General features: G+C 39.5%; 1 protein-coding gene across 1 annotated transcript in view; it reads left to right on the top strand.

Annotated features, from left to right (window-relative positions):
• The first annotated feature begins 274 nt into the window (after positions 1 to 274).
• The window catches only part of CNBD1 (cyclic nucleotide binding domain containing 1), a 134,741-nt gene continuing 108,705 nt past the window's right edge, over positions 275 to 26,310 (top strand). The window contains exons 1-4 of the mRNA XM_058175097.1: positions 275 to 284; positions 721 to 784; positions 8,844 to 8,957; positions 17,695 to 17,853. Of these exons, the coding sequence (XP_058031080.1) occupies positions 275 to 284; positions 721 to 784; positions 8,844 to 8,957; positions 17,695 to 17,853 (347 nt within the window). The remainder of the gene's footprint in view (positions 285 to 720; positions 785 to 8,843; positions 8,958 to 17,694; positions 17,854 to 26,310) is intronic.

Here is a 26,310-nt window from a genome sequence, read left to right as displayed (position 1 = left end):
TGGACTTGACTTAGTTTACAATGGTAACCAGTGGTGAAATCCAATTTTTTTACTACTGGTTCTGTGGGCATGGCTTGGTGGGCATGGTGTAGTTTGGTGGAAATTACAGGGGAAGGATACTGCAAAATCTCTATTGCCACCCTACTCTGGGGCCAGCCAGAGGTGGTATTTGCCTATTTTCCAAACTGCTCAAAATTTCCACTACCAGTTCTCCAGAACCTGTCAGAACCTGCTGGATTTCACCCCTGATGGTAATAGTTTCCTAGTTGAAACTATGGTTAAAGGTAAAGGTTCCCCTCGCATGTATGTGCTAGTCATTCCCGACTCTAGGGGGCGGTGCTCATCTCCATTTCAAAGCCGAAGAGCCAGAGCTGTACAAAGATGTCTATGTGGTCATGCGGCCGGCATGACTAAATGCCAAAGGTGCACTATGGTTAAGTCTGTCCATAGGTTAATAATTAATAATTTCCTGGCTTTTGGCCATTGCTGAATTTTATATATCTATTTACAGACCACAAGTAGCAGATTAATGTTATTATCTTGCCGGGCTTTCAATAGTTCAGCTAGTATTTTATCAGCTTCTGCAGCTTTGGTAATAGCAATATCTGCTAAGGTCCATGTAATTACTTATACTTTAGCTCAATTATTTCTCCTTTTTAAATGTAGTTTTCTTGTTGTAAACAATTCTTGTGTAAGCACATTTTTGCAATATTGCTGCAGATTTTCAAAAGCTGAACTATGACCAATTGGATGCATTACTCTCCATTGACAGTCTTCAAAGCAAGTAAGCTATTTGAATTAGTTTTCTTAGTGCCTATAACATTTGTGAAAAGAATGCTTGAAGGGAATGTCTGATTTTTTTTATCAATATGTTTTTTCAGATATATTTAGATATAAATAAATGGAAGCACCGTAGTACCTTTTGATTCTAGTGCTCGTCCAACAGGATGGGTCTTGCGTCAGAGTGCTCCAGCTATCCATCTTTGTCTCCATATATCACCACCTGCTCATGTCACTGGATTTTAGACAGTTTCAACAGCAATATGAAAATAGATTGTATTCATACTGCTAATAATGTGTTTTTCTGACTTATTTATATCTATCATCTATTTATCTAATTATTTTTATTATTAATTTATTAAGAGTGTAAATTACAATAGTAAAAACTAATATCAAACATAATATCTCAGTACAGCCAGTCAAAAACACTATGGGAAGAAAGTTTTATTATGAGTTGCTGAGAATCTTGCTTTTGATAGAACTAGGATATAAATCCAATTAAAAAATAAATTAATCCATCTTTCAGTGCTGTTGCTGTGATTCTCATCTGAACTGGAATCTTATGTAGCTACTCTTTGCTAAATTTAAAAAAAAATCAGACATCACCTGTGTCTTGGCCAAAGACAAAACATTTTAGAATGTTTTTTTGACAATGTACCAAGAATATCATCCATATGAAGGCATTCAGAACTACTGCTTCTGGGTTGTAATGGTTTAAAACTACCTTTCCAGTTTTAAGAACTTTGATTCACAGATTTGTAAAACATGTAACCAGGAATGGAAAAGCCTTAATATTTCCAGTTGAAACAATCAAGGCAACAGAAGCAAGACTGATGGAATTAATTTTCTTATAAAGTATATATTTGATTGCTTTGATCTGACACAGGTTTCCCTCAGGCTACAAAAAAAACCCAAAAAACAAAACAAAAACCCTGACAGTTAGCTTGAAACTATAAAAGTCCAAGCAGCTATTTTTTCCTTGAGCTGCTGCCACAACTAAGTTGCCAAATACAAAACAAAACAACACACACACACCAGTCAGAAGGGATTTTGATCAGCAGAAGCATCCATTTTCTTCAAATTATTATGCTGTTCTTTTATAGATCAACATGTATTTATTAATAATAGTAACTGTTTATACAAATTAATTCACACCTTTTTATATTTACTAGTAAGGCTAGTATGGATTTTGATGTTGAGGTATAAACACCTGCCTTAATGGAATAAGTGACCTCCTCTTCTCTACTGAATTCAGATCTTAACCCCATTCAATTCAACAAGGTTTACTGTCAAATCTGCATGCGAACCTAACCTTAAATTTAGTATGTCACTATAGCAAACCAGAAAACAAAGCTTTAGTTTTTATTTGAATCTCTGCATTGATCAGTCATTGCTCAACTGTTCAACAAGGGATTATCAGTGAATATATTTCTGTCCATGGATTATGGAATGAATCTTTTAAAAAAACACAAAATAAGGAAAATAAAATAGTGAGCTGAATGATATGTGCTTGAATATTCTTTTTTGGGTATTGTAACCTTTAAATTCAGGACATTTTAAAAATATACTTATGCATAATTAAGGACAATTTTCTTCAAGATAGTACATAATTAAAGAGGAAATTTTAGTCAGGGTATACTTAGATGATGATGAAATTAGTTAAATGCATCTCAAACTGCACCTGCAGGTTTTCGATATGGAAGATACAGATTTACATTTGTCTCCAATCTGGGGAAAAAATCAAAAGTTAAAATGCTCACTATGAGCACTATTACCATGCCAAATGAACCTTATAGCAGCCAGATATTTATTTGAATAGCTTAAAAGTCCTCGGTCTGATAAACCACCTCTGATATATTTCTGAAATTGATCTCTTTCTGTTTTAATATATAATAAAGTTATGGAATCTAAAGCAGCAGTTCTCAACCTTTTCTTCACCATGGACCCCCTTTAAATACCTTTTGTGGCCACAGATCTTGGCCATGGACCTTCAAAACCTCAGTTTTAAATCATTTCTTCAAGCCTTTGCACCCCCTTGTGATGACATTTCACCCCCCCTAACATCCACAGACCACAGGTTGAGAACCATTGAGCTAAATATTATCATTTAGCCCTTGCTCTAAACTCTCTTATGTATGTATGTTATGCACGTATGTATGTGGGTTTCAGCAGGTTCTGACCAATTCTAGAGAACCGGTAGTGGAAATTTTGAGTAGTTTGGAGAACTGGTAGTAAAATTTTTGACTGGCCTCACCCCCATCTATTCTCTGCCTCCCAATTCCCAGCTGATCAGGAGGAAATGGGGATTTTCCCCTGGAGTGGGGTAGAAATGGAGATTCTACAGTATCCTTCCTCTGCATGCTCACCAAGCCACGCCACACCCACCAAGCCACACCCGCAGAATCAGTAGTAAAATTTTTTGAAACCCACAACTGGTATGTATGTATGTATGTATGTATGTATGTATGTATGTATGTATGTATGTATGTACCAGTATGTATGCATGTATTCATTCATTTCCCTTTCTCTTTACATTTTCTTTCCTGTTCAACAACACCCTTCCACATCTTTTTCACTTTTTCATTCTTTTTCTTTCTTTCTTTATTTTCTTTATTAAATTTTTATACTGCCCTTCTCCCGAAGGACTCAGGGCGGTGTACAGCCAAAATAAAAACAAAATATATACAGTTAAAACATCATTTAAAAAAAGCAAATTATAAAGGCTGATAATTAAAAATTTAGATTTAAAATTTTAAAATATTAAGAAAACCCAATTAAAATTCATCGCTAATTATGCCAGTCCCGCTTTAATGAATAAATATGTTTTGAGCTCACGACGGAAGGTTCGAAGATCAGGCACTTGACGCAGGCCAGGAGGAAGTTCATTCCAGAGCATCACTGCCCCCACAGAGAAGGCCCTACTCCTGGGGGCCGCCAGCCGACACTGTTTGGCGGATGGCACCGTGAGGAGACCCTCTATGTGAGAGCGTACGGGTCGGTGGGAGGCAAAAGGTAACAGCAGGCGGTCTCGTAAGTACCCGGGTCCTAAACCATGGAGCGCTTTAAAGATGGTAACCAAAATCTTGAAGCGCACCCGAAAGACCACAGGAAGCCAGTGCAGGCTACGGAGCAGCGATGTCACATGGGAACCACGAGCGGCTCCCGTTACTACTCGCGCAGCCGCATTCTGGACTAACTGCAGCCTCCGGGTGCACTTCAAGGGTAGCCCCATGTAGAGAGCATTGCAATAATCTAGACGAGAAGTGACGAGAGCATGAGTGACCGTGCATAAGGCATCCCGGTCAAGGAAGGGACGCAACTGGCGAACCAAGCGAACTTGGTAAAAGGCCCTCCTGGAGACGGCCGCCAGGTGTTCATCAAAAGACAGCCGTCCATCCAGGAGGACGCCCAAGTTGTGAACCACCTCCTTTGGGGCCACTAACTCGCCCCCAACAGTCAGCTGTGGATGCAGCTGACTGTACCGGGATGCCGGCATCCACAGCCACTCCGCCTTGGAGGGATTGAGCTTGAGTCTGTTTCTCCCCATCCAGACCCGTACAGCTTCCAGGCACTGGGACAGCACTTCGACCGCTTCGTTGGGGTGGTCCGGGGTGGAAAAGTACAGTTGAATATCATCAGCGTACAGATGATAACTCACCCCGAACCCACTGATGACCTCACCCAGCGGTTTCATATAGATGTTGAACAGGGTAGGCAAGAGAATCGACCCCTGAGGCACCCCACAAGTGAGGTGCCTCGAGGACGACCTCTGCCCCCCTGTCAACACCGTCTGCGACCGGTCAGAGAGATAGGAGGAGAACCACCGATAAACGGTGCCCCCCACTCCCAATCCCTCCAACCGGCGCAGCAGGATACCATGGTCGATGGTATCGAAAGCCGCTGAGAGATCTAATAGGACCAAGGCAGAGGAACAACCCCTGTCCCTGGCCCTCCAGAGGTCATCCACCAACGTGACCAAAGCCGTCTCCGTGCTATAACCGGGTCGGAAGCCGGACTGGAACGGGTCTAGATAGACAGCTTCCTCCAGGTGCCGGGGAAGCTGACATGCAACCACACTCTCTACAACCTTCACCACAAAGCGAAGGTTGGAGACTGGACGATAATTCCCCAAAATAGCTGGGTCCAGGGAAGGCTTCTTGAAGAGAGGTCTCACCACCGCCTCCTTCAAGGTGGCGGGGAAAACCCCTTCCATCAAAGAAGCATTTATAATCCCCTGGAGCCAGCCTCGTGTCACTTCCTGAGCAGCCAGCACTAACCAGGAAGGACACGGGTCCAGTAAACATGTAGTTGCATGTAACCTCCCCAGCAACCTGTCCACGTCCTCGAGAGCCACAGAATCAAACTCATCCCAAATAACCTCAACAAGTCGTGTCTCTGTCATCTCGGCTGGATCATCGCAATCTTGGTCCAAACTATCCCGAAGCTGAACGATTTTATCGTATAGATAACCGTTAAACTCCTCAGCTCGTCCCTGTAAGGGGTCATCCCGTCCCTCTTGATGAAGGAGGGAACGGGTTACCCGAAACAAGGCGGCCGGGCGGTTATCTGCCGATGCAATGAGGGTGGAAACGTAGGAACGCTTCGCCTCCCTCATTGCCACTAGGTAGGTCCTAGTAAAAGACCTCACTAGTGTCCGATCAGCCTCGGAACGGCTAGACCTCCAAGTACTCTCTAGGCGTCTTCTCCGGCGTTTCATCTCTCTCAGCTCCTCGGAAAACCAGGGAGCCAATTGAGATCTATGCCGGGTCAGAGGCCGCAAAGGCACGACACGGTCCAAAGCCCCAGCCGCGGCCCGTTCCCAGGCCGCAACCAGTTCTTCAGTCGTGCCGTGGGTAAAATCCTCAGGAAACGGCCCAAGCTCCGTCAGGAACCTCTCCGGGTCCATCAGGCGCCTGGGACAGAACCAATGCATTGGCTCCATCTCCCTGCAGTGGTGGGCGGCGGTCCGAAAGTCTAGGCGAAGAAGAAAATGATCTGACCATGACACTGGTTCTTTCACTATATCTCCTAAATCCAGATCATTTACCCACTGACCATAGATAAAAATCAGGTCTAGCGCGCCTCCCCCGATGTGTGTAGGGCCATCAGTTACTTGAATCAGGTCCAAGGCCGTCATGGAGACCTGGAACTCCTGAACCACCGTTGACGACAAGCCGGCCGATGGCAAGTTGAAATCCCCCAAGACCAAAAGTCTGGGGATCTCAACCGCCACGCCAGCAAGCACCTCTAGTAGTTCAGGTAGGGCTGTAGTCACGCAGCAAGGAGCCAGGTACGTGATCAACAGTCCCATCTGATTCCGGTGGCCCCACTTCACAAGGAGGGATTCACAGCCAGCTATCTGAGGAACAGTGGACTCCCTCGGCTCCAGACTTTCTTTAATCACAACCGCCACCCCCCCACCCCTACCTTGGGCCCTCGGCTGATGAAATGCACGGAAACCCGGAGGGCACAGTTCAACCAGGGATACACCCCCTTCTGTGCCCAACCAGGTCTCCGTAATGCCCATAAGGTCCGCGGACTCCCTCTGAATAAGGTCACAAATCAGGGGAACCTTATTGGCCACGGACCGGGCATTGCAAAGCATCAGCCTAAGACCCAAGCTCTGAGGGTCTTGACCATCCAGGGAACGAGTGAGGACTGAGGGGCCGGAGCACGTGATTGCTTTTAAACATTGAACACGTGCTCCCGAAGAACGATATGGCCCCCTGCCTCCACCATATCTGCCCCTCCCACTTACCGTACAGATGGGATAGCATTCTCTGCTCTGCACAATCCCCTCCCCCCTGTCTTCGGACCAACTAAATTAGTGTCATGAGCCTGCGCTGGGACTGGACATACCCTCCCCGACGGGTTACTCCCCCTACCCGTCAATCCCCTCCCCCCCTTAAAAACCCCTTATTAAAAAACCTATTAAAAAACCCCCAAAGATTCTTCTTCGATGCATGCCACCTCTCTGGGTCCCAAGACCCTTCATTAAGGTAGGCCCTCGATAAAACAGAGGGCCACTCCTGCGAGGCGGGGGAACCTCGCAGCCGTAAGAGCTCAAGCGCCGAGTAACTCATAAAAAGTTCAGATAACAATGGAAGAGAAGGGTATCCCAAGCCGGCAGGTCACTAAAGGTGTAATAAAACCGACCCCCCTGTCCGTATAAGATGTATTCAAACGGGGATCGAACTGTCCGAAGTCCGCTGATGGAATTAGCGGACCGGTACGCCGCTGCCAAGGCAATCACCGTAAGGAACGACCATATTTGGAGTTAACTACATCAGACAGTTAACAATTATGTCTACAATGCCGCTGATGACAGATATAGCGGCAAATATCGTTAACTTAAAGTCAGCCATAATCTAGGCCTTTAAGGCCTGGGGTGGTAAGAGGCCCTCAAAGTCGTTCCCATTAGGATGATAATCCCGCTGATGTCCTTCGCGGTGAGGTGAGTACAATAAGCCAAAAAACCGTCCAAGCCGCCAATGTCCAGCCGATGTCGGGGCCAATGTCTAAGCCGGTATCCAGGCTCATGACAGAGCCGATGTCCAGGCTCATGACCAGGTCGATGATATTAAGTCTTAAGTCCAGCGGATGGTATTAGGTCTTAAATCCAGCGGAAAAAATTCCAGCCGCCGATGATACTTGCGGCAAACGGCAAGCCGGGAGGCCAACAGGCCGGAAACCAACAGGCCAGCAGGCCCGCAAGCCAGCAGGGCCGGCAAGGCCGGCCGTCCATCTCCGGGGAGCGCCGAACCGCACCCCCCCGAAATGAGTGCCGCCGTCCGTTTCCTGCAAGCCGACAAGTCCACAGGCCCGCAAGTCAGCAGTCCGGCCAGCCAGCAGTCTGGAAAGCCAGCTGGCCGCCGAATCTTCAGGGAGCGCCGTTCCGCACCCCCCAAGATGGCCGCCGCCATCCGCTGCCCAGTCATACCTCCAGCCTCATTCTCGGCGGCCGAGAATCCAATGAGGTCAAAAACCTCTCCATCGGCCGCCGGAAAGCTTAAAGAAGAGGCGGAGGGCTTTCGGCAGCTCGGTGGTCGGCTCCACGCAGTTTCCCGGCTCAGGAAACCTGACCCGCTGTCACTGAGGAGCCCAAGACGCCGCCATATCGGGCATACTTAATTTGCTTTGTGCTTAAATTTGATTATATATGACTTTACTCCATCTAACTTAGTTACTAAAATGTACTTACAGATGCTGCCAGTAGCTATGAAATTCTGCTTTGAAATATAATGGTACAGTAGAATAGTTTGTGTTTTCTTTAATCTCTTTGGCTCTGATGTTGAAAATATAGTTGAATTGTCTAACTACTATATATATATGTATGTATGTATGTATGTATGTATGTATGTATGTATGTATGTATGTATATCTCCTGAAGGGAATGATCAGAGTTATGGTGCACTCATCATCACTGCAACTGAATCTGTCTACCTTGTAGATAGTCTTCCTCTTCTCTTTCCTTCTGTGATATATAAGACCCAAATATTTTGATCCTCACAATTCATAAACATGTCTGGTTCACAAAATCGAAGGTTTATTGGAGGTAAAATGAAGAAAAATAAAAAGCGGTTGCAAGAGTGGCCTCTTAGACCTTTCCCAAACGGATTGAGTTCAAAGAATGCAAGAAGCAGTTTTCAAGCTACACATCTTATACTCCTACATAATACACGCCATGCCTAAGAAACTCCCTCCTAGCCCCCTTATTCTACTAAGTAATTTCTTTAAGTCATTTCATCTTCTAAAGGGTCATCATGACAATTTCTCCTAAAGAACAGATATCTTATCTTGTATCCTGGGCGGATGTTCCTATTTAACTGAATTGTGGCCTTGCCTTGGATGTATATTCCTGTCTTCCAAGAAAATTTTTAGCAAGTCATCACATGACGGCTGAAGAAAAAATGCTTTTAAAAGTAAAAAAACAAAAGCAATCTAAGATTATTAGCAGGCTGAGGAAGGCTGTCCAACTGAAATAATTCTGCGATTAGCAGTAATATTTCTTAGAATATATCTAAAACACAGTCTTATTGCTTTTTTTATATTTCTGTTTTTAGAGAGAATTTATGCTCCACTGAAGAAGCTCATCAAAAATTTATGAAAATTTATCCCAAGATCTTCATTAAAAAAAAGCCCATATTGCCAGGTATTCCTGAAAAAAGAACACTAGGGTAATTCATTTTTTAAAAAATCTGTATTTAATGTAAAAAATGGAATCAAGCAATGATATTAGGTCAGTTGTCACCAACATGTGCCTCAAAGCAGCTGTCAAATATAAAGATTAGTAGCTAGTGGTAAATTTATTTTCTGCTTGAACAGAAACATCTGTTTGTTGTTTCAAAGTATATTTTGTCCTACCTCTGAGAAAAGCATGTCTAATTCATAGTCCAATTTTGAGTCCAAGTTTTTTACATGGCCATGTTTTTCTCCTCATTATTATTTAAAATGGAATCAATTTACATTGGAGACCATTCATGGTGTACTATTCATATAAATTAATTATATGTCAACATATTTTTTTTTTTCGCTGTAGTAAAGCATAGGAGAAGAAAAAGATTGCCAAAACTCTCACAAAAAACAAAACATAAACCCAAATCACAATGCAAAGAGGGAAGCTATAGTTTACAAGGAATAAATGCTGCAGTCTTATACTGCTGAGCAAATTAATCCTATAAACTTTGTAAGATTTAGAATGTATAAAGTATAAAGATACTTACAAGTATTTGTCCAAAGCCAGTGTCTCTGTTCAAACTGTTTTCTTTTTTGCCTATAACTGCAGTGAAGGTTACAGCAATGGTAGAATCGGAAAGTTGGGGAAATCCAAAGCTGGGGCAAAGTACATTCTGGTGGCAGATATAGCAATAGAAACAGCGCTTAGATTTATAAGCAACTTCACAGTGCTTTACAGCCCCCTCCAAGCAGTTTACAGAGCCAGAATATTGCCCCCAACAATCTGGGTCGTCCTTTTACTGACCTCGGAAGGATGGAAAGCTGAGTCAGTCTTGAGCTGCTGAGAATTGAACTGCTGGCAGTCAGAGAATACTGCATTCTAACCATTGTGCTGCTGTTATATTTCTGTGGGGGAAATATGAGCAGGAGGAAGCTATGGAAGGTGAATATTAGTGAGAATGGTGCTCTTTCCAGATCCAAAATGATCAAAAAGCCATCATACGCAGAGTCAAATCTCAAGCCAGTAGATAGTATTCTTTATGCCTTTGCCTCTGACCATCTTTGTAAGTGATAAACGTTCCCTTCCTAAGTCCCTTTTAGTTGAGTTCCATGACTTTGTGACATTTTGAAGCCCCAGAGAACTTCCTTTGTTGACTTCAGTCCCACAAGTTGGATACCCTTTTTTACCTTGAATATATTATTCTTAGTGCTTACCAGTACTAATTTTCACATGCTTTAGCCACAGTTGCTTGCCTTGGGATAATTTTTAACCTATTTAACTCTATCCATGCTATAGCGCAGGGATCTCCAACCTTGGTCCCTTTTACAGCTATCTCACTGCCACTTATCGAAAAACCTAGAGCAAAAGGGGAGACTGTAAGAGAAATACAGTTTTGTTAACTATTGTTCTGCCACTTTCATACTAGAGAGGTGCTATAGCAGGGGTCTCCAACCTTGGTCCCTTTAAGACTTGTGGACTTCAACTCCCAAAGTTGGCTGGCTGAGGGATTCTGGGAGTTGAAGTCCACAAGTCTTAAAGGGACCAAGGTTGGAGACCCCTGCTATAGCACCTCTCTAGTATGAAAGTGGCAGAACAATAGTTAACAAAACTGTATTTCTCTTACAGTCTCCCCTTTTGCTCTAGGTTTTTCGATAAGTGGCAGTGAGATAGCTGTAAAATGATAAACCACAGGCTCCATTAATGCTTATATGGTCAAGCATTTTAAATTTAACTATCCCTCTAGGACAGGGGTTCGCAATCTGTGAGCCACGGCCCAATACCTGGATGTGGTTTATTTACAACTGGGCTGTGTGAGTGGTGGGCTGGAGTGCGCACGCTTGCACTCAGTCCCACTTGTGCAAACGGTGGGCATTGCCGCTCGCATCCCCACTTCCTTTGTTTCCACTTAGACTTAATCAAGGGGTTAATTATACTGGGTGGCTGGCCTTCTCCCTTAGGTTAGTAGAATATTTTTGTTTCACTCTCTTCAACTTCCTTTGTAAGCCATTTGACCAGAAAAAACATGTCTCCTGTTTGCCCTTGTTCTAACCTGTTTCCCTGAAAATAAGACATCCCCTGATAATAAGCCCAATCGGACTTTTGAGTGCATGCGCTAAAATAACCCTCCCTCCCAAAATAAGCCTTCCCCGAAAATAAACCCTCCCTGAGGTTAGGGAGACAGAGCTGGAAATCATGTAAGATGGCAAAAGGAGTCCTGTCTTTCTCCACATACCGCAAAATAATAAGACCTCCTCGAAAATAAAGCCAAGTGCTTATTTTGGGGTTCAAAAAATATAAGACAGGGTCTTATTTTGGGGGAAACATGGTACCTTCTTCAGTGGACCATCTCCAGCTCTCACCCAGCTCCATACCAAGTCTTGCCTCATCCTTCCTCTGAACCAATGAGTCTTTAGCAGATCAAAGCTGCCTTCATTTATTTAAATAACTCCTGGCCTTTGGAAGGATGTAAAGATCTGGCTCTACCAAATGGCACAGGGCTGTCAGAATGGCATGCAACCCATGGTTAGTGCCTTGAAGCTGGTTGTTCCATCTTTTAACTCAATAACTTAAAACAAACTACCTTTGCTTTCTTTACTTCACTCCCATGTATTGCATCTTTTATATGGTTTTTATGTTTTAGCTGTACTCTACTTAGAATTGTTCTGAGAATGAGTCAATTGGATAAATAAAATAAAAATAAATGCATTATCTATTTCTGCAACCAACTCAACTGTAGTGGATTCTAATACAGAATCTAATACATTGCAGCTATTAAAACAATAGTAATGTTTTACTATTTAATGTTGTATCATTAAACCAATAGCAAGAAGGTAAGAAATATATATTGGCCATTTTGTTTCCACAGTTGGTCTCCAAAATAAATTTCAGTATTACTAAACATATTTTTTTTCTCCTTCATAGAAGTGTCCTTTTAAAATTTCCATTTTCCTTCTCCCCTCATTAGTATTCATTAGGGAAAAATCCCCTTTCCTGTGAAAAAGTGTCTGTGAAAAGGTTTCTGATTTTAAGAAATATGCATGACGTCTTCTATTTGCAACTTCTGTCAACAATAACCGCAAAAGAATATCGTGTATATTTGCCAGCTGACTGAGCCGTGACATCTTGTCACACGTGCATAATTATAGAAATATTGATATGCCCATTTTGGGTTTGGCTAAATTTCCCAAGTAGAGTATTTTTATGTCCAGAGGTATATATGCACGGAAAAGCTACTTAAAAATCTTCATGAGAATTTAATGCATTATTTACTATTATGTCATTATTTATTTATACATTTTTAATACCATATTTCAGTGTCATACATAGCATAAACTGAAGAGTAGTCCTTGCATATTACTGAAACCTCCTCCTATTTGGAAGCCACTCCACCTCCACCCCCCATTATTTTTCCAGTTGCATAATTCTGAGATATAGACTTGTTTGGCATTAGATCAATGCATATTACAAGAAAGTATTTCCTAGTTAATTTAAATGAAGTGCGTTATTATACTCTGAAAATGAGACATTTTATTTATTTATTTATTATTTATTTATTTATTTTATTTATTATTCAAATTTTTATACCGCCCTATCTCCCGAAGGACTCAGGGCGGTTCACAGCCTTATAAAAAACATAAGAATAAATACAAATTAAAACAACATTTAAAAAACTTATTACATTAGGCCGAATTTAAAAACTATCGTTAAAATAATACAAAACCCCATTTAAAACTAACTTTAAAACTAAACTCTAGGCCAGCCCCGCACAAATAAATAGATGTGTCTTAAACTCGCGGCGGAAGGTTCGAAGGTCAGGAAGTTGGCGAAGTCCTGGGGGAAGCTCGTTCCAGAGGGTGGGGGCCCCCACAGAGAAAGCCCTTCCCCTGGGTGTCGCCAGTCGGCACTGCCTGGCAGACGGCACCCTGAGAAGACCCTCTCTGTGAGAGCGTACGGGTCAGTGGGAGGCAGTCGGTGGCAGTAGGCGGTCCCGTAAATAACCCGGCCCTATGCCATGGAGCGCTTTAAAGATGGTAACCAAAATCTTGAAGCGCACCCGAAAGGCCACAGGTAGCCAATGCAGTCTGCGCAGGAGTGGTGTCACATGGGAGCCATGAGGGGCTCCCTCTATCACCCGCGCAGCTGCATTCTGAACCAACTGAAGCCTCCGGATGCTCTTCAAGGGGAGCCCCATGTAGAGAGCATTGCAGTAATCCAAGCGAGATGTGACGAGCGCATGAGTGACTGTGCATAGGGCACCCTGGTCTAGGAAGGGGCGCAACTGTTTGTTTAGTTTTGCTAAACAATATGTGGTATCACTCTGAACCAGTGGTGAAATCCTCCATGGGTTGCCACTGGTTCACTGCCAGAGTATGTGCAGTGCACACCAAATCTCACTTCATGCACACATGCACAGTGTGCACCAAATGCATGCTGCGCACATGCATGTGCAGTGCACACCAAATGCATGCTCTTCGTGTGCATGTGCAGTGCACACCAAATGCACACTGTGTCTGCGCATGCACATTGCACACATGCATGCACAGTGTGTACCAAACGCATGCTTTGTGTGGAAAAAGCAGTCTTTTGAAGGTAAGTAGAACAGCAAGGGGAGGGGAGGGAGCTGTGCCGCGCGATTTAGATTCGCTTGGTAAATTGCACGGCACAGCTGATTGTTTGAAATACCGGTTGGGATGAACCAGTAGCTTTTTCTTACTACTGGTTTGCCCAACTGGTAGTTTTTATTACTACTGGTTTGCCCAAACCGGTGTGAACCAGTAGCATTTCACCTCTACTATGAACATTCTTCCATTCATTTTGTTTCTCGTTTTTCACACACCCTTTCTATTCACTCCATCAATTGGGAATCCCTTAATTTACATGGGTTAAGGAGCAATAGCAATAGCACTTAGACTTATATACTGCTTCACAGTGCTTTACAGCCCTCTCTAAGTGGTTTACAGAGACAGCATTTTGACCCCAACAATCAAATTGAGACAAAATTATTTATATGTGTCAATTCTTCTACAAAAGCAGTTTTATGTTGAAATTTTATTCATGTAGGCATTTTTTATTAATATTTGAAGTCTTGTACAGCAAAATGAAATGGACAGGATACAGTCACAACCAGCTCAGATCTAATAATGTTCATTTCCCAGAGAGATAATTTTGATAGATTTGACACCATAATTATAGACTTTTTTTATACTTTTAGTTCTTTGAGAAAAGCAGAGGAAGTTTATATAATTGCCCAAAAATATGTTGCTCAATATTATTTAGCAAACCTGAGATCCCTTGGAAGGAGATTATTGTGTAACAATATGAACTTTCCTTCATGAGAATGTATTATTTAAACTTTGAACTAAACCAATGTTTATAAAGACAAACTGTCTAGAATATTTTATACACAGAAAGTCAGCCTCTTTGCTTTAGAAGGCATTGAATAAAATACAGCTTTTCAAATTCTACTTTTAAATAGAAAGTAAAGCTTTTTCAGAATAATTTTGCTTAGAAATAAATTGAGCATCAGTGCAAACAACTGATACACACATTAATCGTAAAGCAATATGCTATAAAGGAGCAAGGGAGATGTTTACAAGAATGAGTCAATTGATAAATTCAGTAATACAGTTATAACATAGTGATGTTAATTTATTTAATTGTTACTAGATCCTTCCTTCCTCCATCCCAACCTGCAAAAGCCAGCTTAAAATAATATTGTTTTAATAATAATTTCTAACTCCAACAAAGTTTGAATTTTTAATTCAAGTTTCAATGGCATTCTCATGAAATTTTATTTGCTTCCATTTTTAAGACTTTCTTTTAAAAAAAGCTCTTAGTTTTCTCCTTGTTTTTCTGAGATGTGGAATGTGTGTACTTTGCTGCTTCTGATCGTGTTTTCTAGAGTAACCTTTAGGTTACTCCTTCTTGGCAGTTATCACAAGGATGGAAACTGACAGTGGTGCTGACTGGTGGATTTGAGCTAGTTCATGGGAACGTTTTCTAAGTTACATTCCATCTTTTGCTATTATGCACTAAATGGAATGAACCGTACATATGTTGCAAAGCATAAAATTGAAGATTTATGGGACCGTTTGCCTCCCATCGACCTGTGCGTTCTCACAAGGAGGGCCTCCTTAGGGTGCCGTCAGCCAAACAATGCCGGCTGGCGGCTCCCAGGGAAGAGCATTCTCTGTGGGGGCACCTGCCTTATGGAATGAACTACCTGCGGGGCTACGCATACTCCCTGACCTCCGGACCTTTAAGCGCGAGCTCAAGACTTTCTTATTTCATCGAGCAGGGCTGGCCTAATGGAAATTTTAATGGGATTATAGGGTTTTATAGGGTCTTTTATAATTTTTATCTTATAATTTTTAACTTTTAGTCAAATTGAATTAGATTTTTATTGATATATTGTTTTTAACCGTTGTGTTACTGCTTTATTCTGGCTGTACACTGCCCTGAGTCTTCGGAGAAGGGCAGTATAAAAATATAAATAATAAATAAATAAATAAATAAATAAATAAAGATGGGAGGTAGGAAGTGGTAATGGTAGCAGAAAAACACTGGGAAGATAGATGAAGGAAGATTAGAAGTAGTAAAGATATGAGGAAGCTGGAAAAAAAATAAACAGGAGAGTAGACATAAGCCAGAGATAGGCGAATCAGCTGGTAGCTTATTTTATTTATTTATTTTATTTTGTCACAACAATATATGTAGGTATCATACAAAAGATTATATAGTATATAAACACATATATGAGTAAATATAAGGAGGTATAAGCATATATATAGGAAGAAGAAAAGAAAAAAAACAATAGGACAGGAATGGTAGGCACATTTGTGCACTTATGCACGCCCCTTAGATAAGCCCCTTAGCTTATCATATGAATAACACCTCTGAAACCTGGAAAGAAGCATTTGAAATTATTCAAAAAGACTATCCCATAATTCTCTCACAATAAATGTAGATGGAAAATTTTTCATATAGTTTTCAGAAGTCTGTTACTGAAGCTAGTTTACTAAAAATGTGTAGTTCTTGTTTCCTTGGTCTTCCCCAATTATATAGGGCAGGGGTCTCCAACCTTGGTAACTTTAAGAGTTGAAGTCCACAAGTCTTAAAGTTGCCAAGATTGGAGACCCCTGATATAGGGAACAGTTGTCTAATTGAAATAACAGCAATCCAAAATGAGAGATGGATGGAGATTTTAGGACAGGAGCAAGTATTGGCCTCCTGAAGGGGAAAACAAATCGCAGTGGTTGATCTTTACAGCAGTCTCACTTCTATTTTCTGTTCTAGTGTTTGTTCTGTCTTTCTGCCAGCATAGCAGGGTTTTTTTTTAAAAAAAACAACACAAGGATCTTCCTTCTCATCTCACACAGATGCACACAGCATTGCTAAATTTTTACTTGATATTATTTTGACCTTATAGTATGCTGCCCAATCACCTTATGGGGAGATGGGTACCATTAAAATGTAATCAATAAAATACAATAAATAAATAAAAATTCTATTCTTGAGTCCTGTAGAAAAAAATATTCATTATAGGGATTGCTACCACCTTTCTTTCTACCTTTGTGGAGCAGTTTTGCAAAAGCAAAAATAATTCCAGTAGAAAATACTATTCTTTCTTCCACCAGCAAGTCTTGAAGAACAATGGGCTGACCAGGTTTCAAGAATCAGAGGCAAATATCTAATGCTGATTCAAAAGTCTGCCTTCTGTTTCTAAGAGAGATTAATCATGTAAACCTAAGAAGTTAGAAATACATTTGATGCCCTCTTCCATTTCCTTTATTTAGCAAATTATGTTTTTAAAAACCCTGTGGTAATAGTCAGTTATCAAAACCGGCAGCTATGGGTTATAATTTTGTTTTAAATTATGAATGAAATTTCTTAATAACCCATAATTTTTCACAAATATCAGACTTTGTGGGGTATGTATGTATGTATGCATGTATCAGAGGTGGGTTTCAGCAGGTTCTGACCAGTTCTGGAGAACTGGTAGTGGAAATTTGGAGTAGTTCGGAGAACCAATAATAAAAATTCTGATTGCTCCCCCCCCCATATTCCCATATTTTCTGCCTCTGGAGTCCCAGCTGATCGGGAGGAAATAGGGATTTTGCAATATACTTCCCCTGGAGTGGGGTGGAAATGGAGATTTTACAGTATCCTTCCACTTGGCGTGGCCCACCAAGCCACGCCCACCAAGGCATGCCATGCCATGCCATGCGACGCCCACCAAGCCACACCCACAGAACCGGTAGTAAAATTTTTTGAATCTGACAACTGATGTGTATGTATGTATGTATGTATGTATGTATGTACGTATGTATGTATGTATGTATTTGATGTACAATATATAGCTGCTGCCCATCTTGCAGACATGACTCTGGTTAGCATACAATAACAGCCAGTTGAAACAATTAAAACAACAGTTAAAAACAATTGGACACAATTACAAATAAAAGTAGAATAAAAATAAAAATAAGGGAGAGCAATCCATTGTCCTACATACAATATAGCCATATTACAGGCTTCTCATTTCTCTGTGATTCCCCCAAGCCTGTTGAAAAAAAATTCTAAATTTTCTATATGCCGGTAGGGTCAGGGCTAATCTTATCTTGAGGGAAATGATGTGCCAAAGATGTTAATTTTTTTATTAAATCACATTTTATTCCCTGGAAGCTCAAGGATAAGTATGCTTTAATAGTAGCATTCTCTTTCTTTCTTCTGGTCTGTAGGGTACATTCCTGTAATTTCTGCCCCAATGCTATAACTGCTGAAGGTCTTCACAACATACATTTCTATTTGAATAAGATGAAAAGTCCCGATAGGTTGCAGCCCAGCTTTCCAAAATCCCGAGAGTGTGTACAAAATTTAATAAAAATACTCAAGAAAATGTAAGTATCAAATTTATTCAGAGCTTTTTATGACTTATTTTGGTGGATACATAGCAGCAACTATTCTTCAAACTACAGCCTTTAGTTAGTATATAAACTTGCTATATAAACTATATGGATTTTTATTTTTATGGCTATATGCTAATATCATAATTTTAAATGGTTGTCCATAACATACCTAGATAATTTAACTTTAATGTTACCTTATATCTTTGCAGCAGAGCGCTTGTGTTGGTGTTAATTAGCTATTATAAATAGTATATTAGCATTTTAGCTATATAAATAGTAAGATAACTTAATTTACAACATATCATTTCATTGCCATTGGATTATTCAAGGCCAGCCGGGGTGGGATTTTACTGGTTCAGACTGATTTAGAGCGGAACTACACTGAGAAATTTGAGAAATAAAATGGGAAGGCATTTTATATTTTTCCTGTTGATAAGAACAGGAGCTTCTGAGTATTCCATGCCCTCTTTAGTATTCTGTTTGTTATATTTGCTTGTTTCTATTTCTATGCTGACCAAAGAAATTCTGGAAGTTGGAATCCACATATCTTAAAGTTAAGGGTTGAAAAATGCTGTTATAGGGAATAATTTGAAGTGGGAATACAAGTAAATAGTTTGAATGTGTCCTTTAATATAAAACGCATTTATTTTTTAAAAACTAAATTTTTGGCAAAGTCCATATAAAACTGGAGAAATGAGGAGGATCACTTCTGTATGAAGCTTTCTTTAAAATAAAAACCTAAAACAAAACACCTGAATGTTAAAATAGGATATATTAAATAAATGGATGAAAAGCAGACAGATATAGGAAGATGGCCGTCAGGGAAAAATGCATATGGAAACAATGATGGGAAGAATTATGGGGTTATTCTCAGGAATAAAACTGTAATGCATTGATAAAATTAAAATTACAGTACACTAGTAGCAGCACCAGCAAAAAACAACAACAACCAAAGTATACTATACTGTCTGCATGAGTGGACTAGTCATAATGAATGACTATTTGAAATTACAACAGCACTGAAAAAAAGTGATTTATGACTGTTTTTCAACTTATGATCAACACAGCATCCCTATGTCACCTGATCAAAATTTGGACGCTTGACAATTGGGATGTATCTATGACAGTCGCAGTGTCCATGGGTTATGTAATCCCTTTTGGCAACCTTCTGACAAGCAAAGTCAGTGGGGAAGCTTGATTCACATAACAACTGTGTTACTAACTTAATAACTGCAGTGATTCACTTAACAAATGTGACAAGAAAGGTCATAAAATGAAGCTCACTTAACAATTGCCTTGCTTAGTAATGGAAATTTTGGGTTGAATTGTGGCTGTAAATTGAGGACTACTTGTGCTCATTGTATTATTATCTTATCACCCACTTTATTAGCTTAAATACGTTTTAAAGATATTTTCCATGAATCAATATATAAGTGGACTGTAACATGGAGCTTGCAGTAACTCTTTTTAGATTTAAAGAGAAGTAATTTTTTCCTAACTTCCACTAGATATTTCCTAAAGTCATTGTCAAGTCCCGATCTGGGGCTCACCATACTTGGGGGTGGTAGAGGTGGTGTTGGGGCATGGGGCAGATTTTGTCACTGGTGGAGACTGCGGCGTAGCGTACTGCTCATATGTTCCCATGCCAGCGCTGTATTCCAGGACTCTACACCTTGCCGTTGGCCTGTGAACAGATGTCAGCCACAGATGGGTGTGGCCCAGGTCTATACAATGCACTGGGAGGCAAGAGCTTTGCACAGAACTATGTGTTAGACTCATTGTGTGCCAGGGCTCCGGCCTATAGGCCAGAATTCGTCGGCTCAAGGTTGATTCAGCCTTGCATCCTTCTGAGGTGGGTAAAATGAGGGCCCAGATTGTTGGGGGTAATATGCTGAGTCTGTAAACTTCTTAGAGAGGCTGTAAAAGCACTATGAAGGGGTATATAAGTCTAATTGCTAACTGCTAAGTGCTAAGTAAAACCTGGATTCTTGAGTTGCTGAGTTTCCTGTGTGTCTTTGCTTGACTCCTCCCTGGTCTGGCCATGGATCTTTGAGAGTCATATCCTTAGCAAGAGTTCCCAACTCAATACTCTCCTGAGGTTTTGGCTCTTGAAGTAGCAACAAATGTTCCAGGAACATATTGAGCAAGATATGCACGGTCTGTAGCTGTCAATGGATGAGAAAAGACAACTCTTTTAGGAAATTTATAATTATAATAATCTATTTTTGGGATTGCAGCCACCTACTGTACATTTTCTCTTTTTTGGTATATTGTAGCTAGTCACCTTATGATCCCTTGGGTGGTTTCAGTTTACCATGGGATTCATATTCACTGTACCATTGCTGAATAGGATTAGACTGTAGCCATTTTGGCTGTTCTTTATCATGAGCACAGTTGGAAGTTGGTCCAAACTAATTTGTTTTGTTAATTTGCTTTTCTTGCTGAACACTCTGAGGAGCTTCTGGAATAGAGGACACCTAACCAAGTCTAACTAATATAGTCAGTATATTTGAGAAAGTACAGTAATTAAGCTTAAGTGCTGAAGTACATTTTTAACCAATTGAATAAGCAAGGCTAAAATGTTGTAATGTTTTTCAAGGCTACCTTGCTTATCATGAAGTTTAGGGCCAGAAAATGAAAGAATCAGAATAGACAAATATTGGATTTGGGATTGTTGTATAAACTGGAATTGCTCATAATGTGCTTGAATTATTTATTAATTGGCCACAAACTTGGTCTGATGGCTATTGCAGTTCTTTATTGCATCCACCACAATTATTTTATTAGTTTTTTTCCTCCTCTGTATTTTTATAAACTTACTGCCTTTTAATCTTATAGCTGTTCAAAGGCTGATATGTATCTCTTATTTTTTTTATTATTCTGCATTTTTATTATAGTATCACCACCCTAGAATAATTCAAAATGATGGGCAGATTAAAATATTTTAAAGCAAGCAAGAATGATTTAGGAATAAGAATAAAGGATAAAGTGAATTAAACTTACAGTCTTTCAGTGAGTTTCCTAATGAGAAATAATAATTTGCAACCAAATAGTTGTGTTTAACAAAGGTAATCATAGGAAACATTTCTCCTCATTTGTTGTTTTTGGAACATTGTGGAGAAATATATAGACATCCTCAATTAATTTTGAAAACTGCAGCTATGAAGAAATAGTTTAACATTATTTAAAGGAGGGAGGTTGGCTTTATGTCAGTTGCTTGACATAAATCAAAGCTGTACTTTAAACTTTTTTCCTTTTTATGTAGAGATGAGCTCATAACTAGGTGTGAAAAAATAGTTTCAGCTTTCAGCACATCAGGAATTACAAAATCATCTATCTGCCAGGGAATCTGGTCCCTAGGAGGTTAAAATCTGGAACACAATTTTCTTAACCCTAGTCCTACCAATTAACAAGTTTTTCTTTATGGATTATGGACAAGACCTATGCAAGGGTCCTCTTTGTAGACTTTAGTTCAGCATTCAATACCATCATTCCAGACATTCTTCTAACTAAGCTAAACCAGCTACAGGTACCGGAACAGACTTGTAAGTGGATCACAAGCTTCCTAACAAACAGGAAGCAGCAGGTGAAGCTAAGCAAGATCAGATCAAATACCTGTACAATTAGCACAGGGGCCCCCCAAGGCTGTGTGCTCTCCCCACTTCTCTTCTCTCTGTATACCAATGACTGCATCTCCAATGATCCATCTGTTAAGCTACTGAAGTTCGCAGATGATACAACAGTGATTGGTCTCATTCGAGACAATGACGAATCCGCATATAGACGAGAGGTCGAACGACTAGCCTTGTGGTGCAACCAAAACAATCTGGAACTGAACACACTCAAAACCGTAGAAATGGTGGTAGACTTTAGGAAAACCCTTCCATACTTCCACCTCTCACAATACTTGACAACACAGTATCAACAGTAGAAACCTTCAAATTTCTGGGTTCTATCATATCGCAAGATCTCAAATGGACAGCTAACATCAAAACATCATTAAAAAGGACAACAAAGAATGTTCTTTCTGCGCCAACTCAGTAAGCTCAAACTGCCCAAGGAGCTGCTGATCCAATTCTACAGAGGAATTATTGAGTCTGTCATTTGCACCTCTATAACTGTCTGGTTCGGTTCTGCAACCCAACAAGAAAACACAGACTTCAGAGGATAATTAGAACTGCAGAAAAAATAATTGCTACCAACTTGCCTTCCATTGAGGACCTGTATACTGCACGAATCAAGAAGAGGGCCGTGAAAATATTTGCAGATCCCTCGCATCCTGGACATAAACTGTTTCAACTCCTACCCTCAAAACGACGCTATAGAGCACTGCACACCAGAACAACTAGACACAAGAACAGTTTTTTCCCGAAGGCCATCACTCTGCTAAACAAATAATTCCCTCAACACTGTCAGACTATTTACTGAATCTGCAGTAATTAATTTAATTTAATTAATTTAATTAATCGTTTCATAGTTCCCATCACCAATCTCTTTCCACTTATGACTGTATGACTATAACTTGTTGCTGGCAATCCTTATGATTTATATTGATATATTATCATCAATTGTGTTGTAAATGTTGTACCTTGATGAACGTATCTTTTCTTTTATGTACACTGAGAGCATATGCACCAAGACAAATTCCTTGTGTGTCCAATCACACTTGGCCAATAAAATTCTATTCTATTCTATTCTATTCTATTATGGTGGAATTAAACAGCAATATATTTTTGTAGAGTAAAGATACATTTATATTTTTTACTAAAATGAATTAAAAAGGTGTTTCGTCCAAATACTTCATTGTGAACGAACAGCAATTTTAAAAAATGCAGTTACCACATCTGGTGGGCATACTTCTGATGAAATCCTCTTACCAGCTTCCTTTCTGAGAAAAATAACACTCTAGAACAGGGGTCTCCAACTTGGCAACTTTAAGACTTGTGGACTTGAACTTCCAACTCTGGGAGTTGAAGTGCAAAAGTCTTAAAGTTGCCAAAGTTGGAAACCCCTGTTCCAGAATTTCTTCCTCTTGCTCCTGCTTTTCCTATAGTTCTGAATTGGATGGGTTCTGCTTGGACTTTGAAATATATGAGGAAGCAAAAGTGAACTAAATGAACAGTCACAACTAAATGAGCAGTTGTGATGTGTAAATTTGGTAAGTCATCATTGTAAGCCCTATGGTAAATTGAGAGGAGTAATGACCATTTAATGTTTGCTCCTATATCAACTGATAATTAAACTCTGCTTTCTTTCTTTCTCTAAATAAATTTAAAAATTTAAATTTAAATTTAAAACAAATTCGGTTGTGGAATATGGAAGAATAACAGATTTATCAGTTTGAATACTGAATTGGGATTTTTTTCTCCAGACAAAGTCCTTTCAAAGATCTAACTGGCAGATATGAATGTTCCACCCTGAGTGAAGGATTTGTGAAACTCAAATGGAAGTGAATGTTAAATTAAGTTCTTTATAGATGTTTGTCAAAATTTTCAAATTTCATTATAAATTATTTCATTATAAAACCTTTTCTCTTCCCCTCCTTTTCCTTCTTTAGAAAATTACTCATTAATATGAAATGAAATGTAATTTACTTATTCTTTTAGTTACTGAATGGTTGAGGACTGTCTGTCACAGATTAGATACTGCTGAATGGAAGGGCAGTATTATTCAATTAAGAAGGACTAGAAATCTCCATTCCTCTCTGTCCCAATTTTCTTTGCTTTTAAAAAATGCATTAGATATGCTAATTTTTTAAAAATATGATGCCAGGGCAGGAAATCATGTAAATAGTTGTCCTGTTTGACCTTGCCCCTTCTCCAAAAAAAAAAAAAGCAAAAAAACTGGTAATGTATCTGTAAACAAGAAGTTTTGAAGCTACATGTTTCCCATCTGAGACATAAAGTTTAATTTTGTAGGATAGTACCACTCTCTAAATTGAACTATCCTCCTTTCTTTATTATTTCAAGAAAGCAATTCTACAGAAAAAAAGCAAGCCATGTTGATCTTCATTAGATCCATGGAAGGATTTGAATTAAAAATCTAAGCACAAGTTCAATATTAGAGCATTATCAATAAGAATACCATAATATCAGTTTTGTGGTGGGAGATAGCCATTCCTAAATCTGGCTTCTCCCAGAACTATATTTTTATTTCTTTGCTTATTTGGGATTTTCGTTGCTTTGCTTTGTAACTAATCTAATGTGTTCTTATAGTGGCTTACAAAAATAGTGATCTGAGAAACCACAGAATTAATCACAAAGTAAAACATTAAACATTTTAAAAACCATTATATATTTAAAAAAATGCCCCAAAATTTCCACCCTACACTGCAAATTTAACTTGATGATTATATAACTATAAACATCTTTATTGACTTATTTATTTATTTATTTAATTGTTTGTTACAGTACAAGGAAAGTACAAGTATCAGCATAGACATAGTCATGCACACTTGAAAAAAATTGCACACATAAATGGATATAAATAGGCAAAACATAGCCATAAACATATAAAATGATTACATATAAATGGGGACAGTAGGACAGGGATGGTAGGCACGCTGGTGGGCTTATGCACGGCCCCTTAAGGACCTCTTAAAAAAGGTGTGAGGTCCACAGTAGACAGTTTAAGGTAAAAAATATGGGGGTTAGAGAAACTAACAACAGGATCAGGTAGAGTGTTTCAGACGTTTACTGCTCTATTGCTGAAGTTGTATTTTCTGCAATCAAGATTAGAGTGAATTACATTTAGTTTGTATCTATTGATAGCCCTTGTGTTATTGCGATTGAAGTTAAAGAAGTCATCAATACATAGGACACAAAGGTAGATAATCTTGTGTACAAAGTTAGGTCGGAACGTAGACGATGTAGTTCAAGGTTATCCAGGCCTAAAATTTCAAGCCTGGTGGTATAAGGAATTTTATTGCGAGCGGAGAAGTTGTAAAATACTTCTGGAGTCTCTGTAATGTATTAATGTGTGAAATACAATGTGGGTTCCAGGCAGGTGAGCAGTATTCAAGTATAGATCTGGCAAAGGTTTTGTATGCCCTAGTTTGAAGTATAACATTACCAGAGAGAAAATTTCGTAAAATAAGGTTGACAACTCTTAATGTCTTTTTAGCAATGTTGTTACAGTGAGCTCTGAGGCTTAGATCTTGCAGGTCTCTTCATCCTATCTTGTAGATCCTCCCAATAATGATCTCCACTGTTTATTGTACAACATCATAGGACAAGTACAAAGGGGATTTATCATGCCTGAATGAGACATCTAAATCGATACACAGAATAGAGAGAAATATAATGTTGGAGGATAGTCTGGCACTTAGACTTCCACATGCATAGATGTTTAGCCATGGCCTTCAATTATTTTTGAAGGATGCTGTTCCCTTGCCAGTCTTGAAATTAAATGTCAACAATTGAACAAAATGTTTTCAGCTATTCTTTACCTTCCACTGGATATTTTACCTTAGGGCTACTCATTTCAGAGAAAATTGGCAGCCAAGAGTTAGAATGTGGCCCTGTGTGAAGAGCATAAACAAACCTTTTCATTTCAGGACATTCCAATGATTTTTGTTTTAATTTGTGTGCATAAAATTGATTTCGCAGAGAGCAAGTATTGAATGACATACCTTTAATTTACAAGATGGAAAAAAATGTTCGTTAGGCGAAACAATAGTTTAAACATTTATTTTGTAATCAGAACAGATTTAAACTTCAGAAAGAGCCTTTTGAACTTTATTTCTACAACACTAATATTTTGTAATCCATTATTCTGTAATTATTATAAGACTCTTTTGAATTGTACCATATTTTTCATTTTATTTGAATTTATATCCCGCCTTTCTCCGAAGACTCAGGGCGGCTTACACAGTGTTAAGCAATTATTATATTATATACAAAGTCAACTTTTATTGCCCCCAACAATCTGGGTCCTCATTTTACCTACCTTATAAAGGATGGAAGGCTGAGTCAACCTTGGGCCTGGCGGGACTTGAACTTGCAATAATTGCAAGCAGCTGTGTTAATAACAGACAGACTTAGTCTGCTGAGCCACCAGACTGAGCTGTGAATATCTTTCTCTGTATAGTGGGGGACAATTGAGAGTTGTAACCAATCACCAAAAGCCAGAAGCAAAGGAAGACTGGTACAATTACAATAATCACTTCCTTAAATTCTAAAAACCTTGTGGGCCCTTTATGTGTATGTACTCTAGATTTTTATTAATATTTGGCCACTTTTCAACATATATCATGTCTCCCTTAATGCTGTTAATAATTATTGGATGAGACCAGAAGTCCATCGCATATGTCATCCTAAAGAATGGCCAGATAGATGTTTGAGAAGAAGGTTTTAAGTAAGAACTAGGACAACTACAGGTAACTGTGCACTTGATTTTTATTGTTCTCTGAGCTGTGAATTTCTCTAAAATATGTTAAACATGCTGCAA

This window comes from Ahaetulla prasina, chromosome 3, assembly GCF_028640845.1.
Source record: "Ahaetulla prasina isolate Xishuangbanna chromosome 3, ASM2864084v1, whole genome shotgun sequence".
Taxonomy (NCBI): domain Eukaryota; kingdom Metazoa; phylum Chordata; class Lepidosauria; order Squamata; family Colubridae; genus Ahaetulla; species Ahaetulla prasina.
The sequence above is the reverse complement of the archived record's forward strand: the minus strand, read 5'-3'. Positions and strand labels throughout refer to the sequence as shown.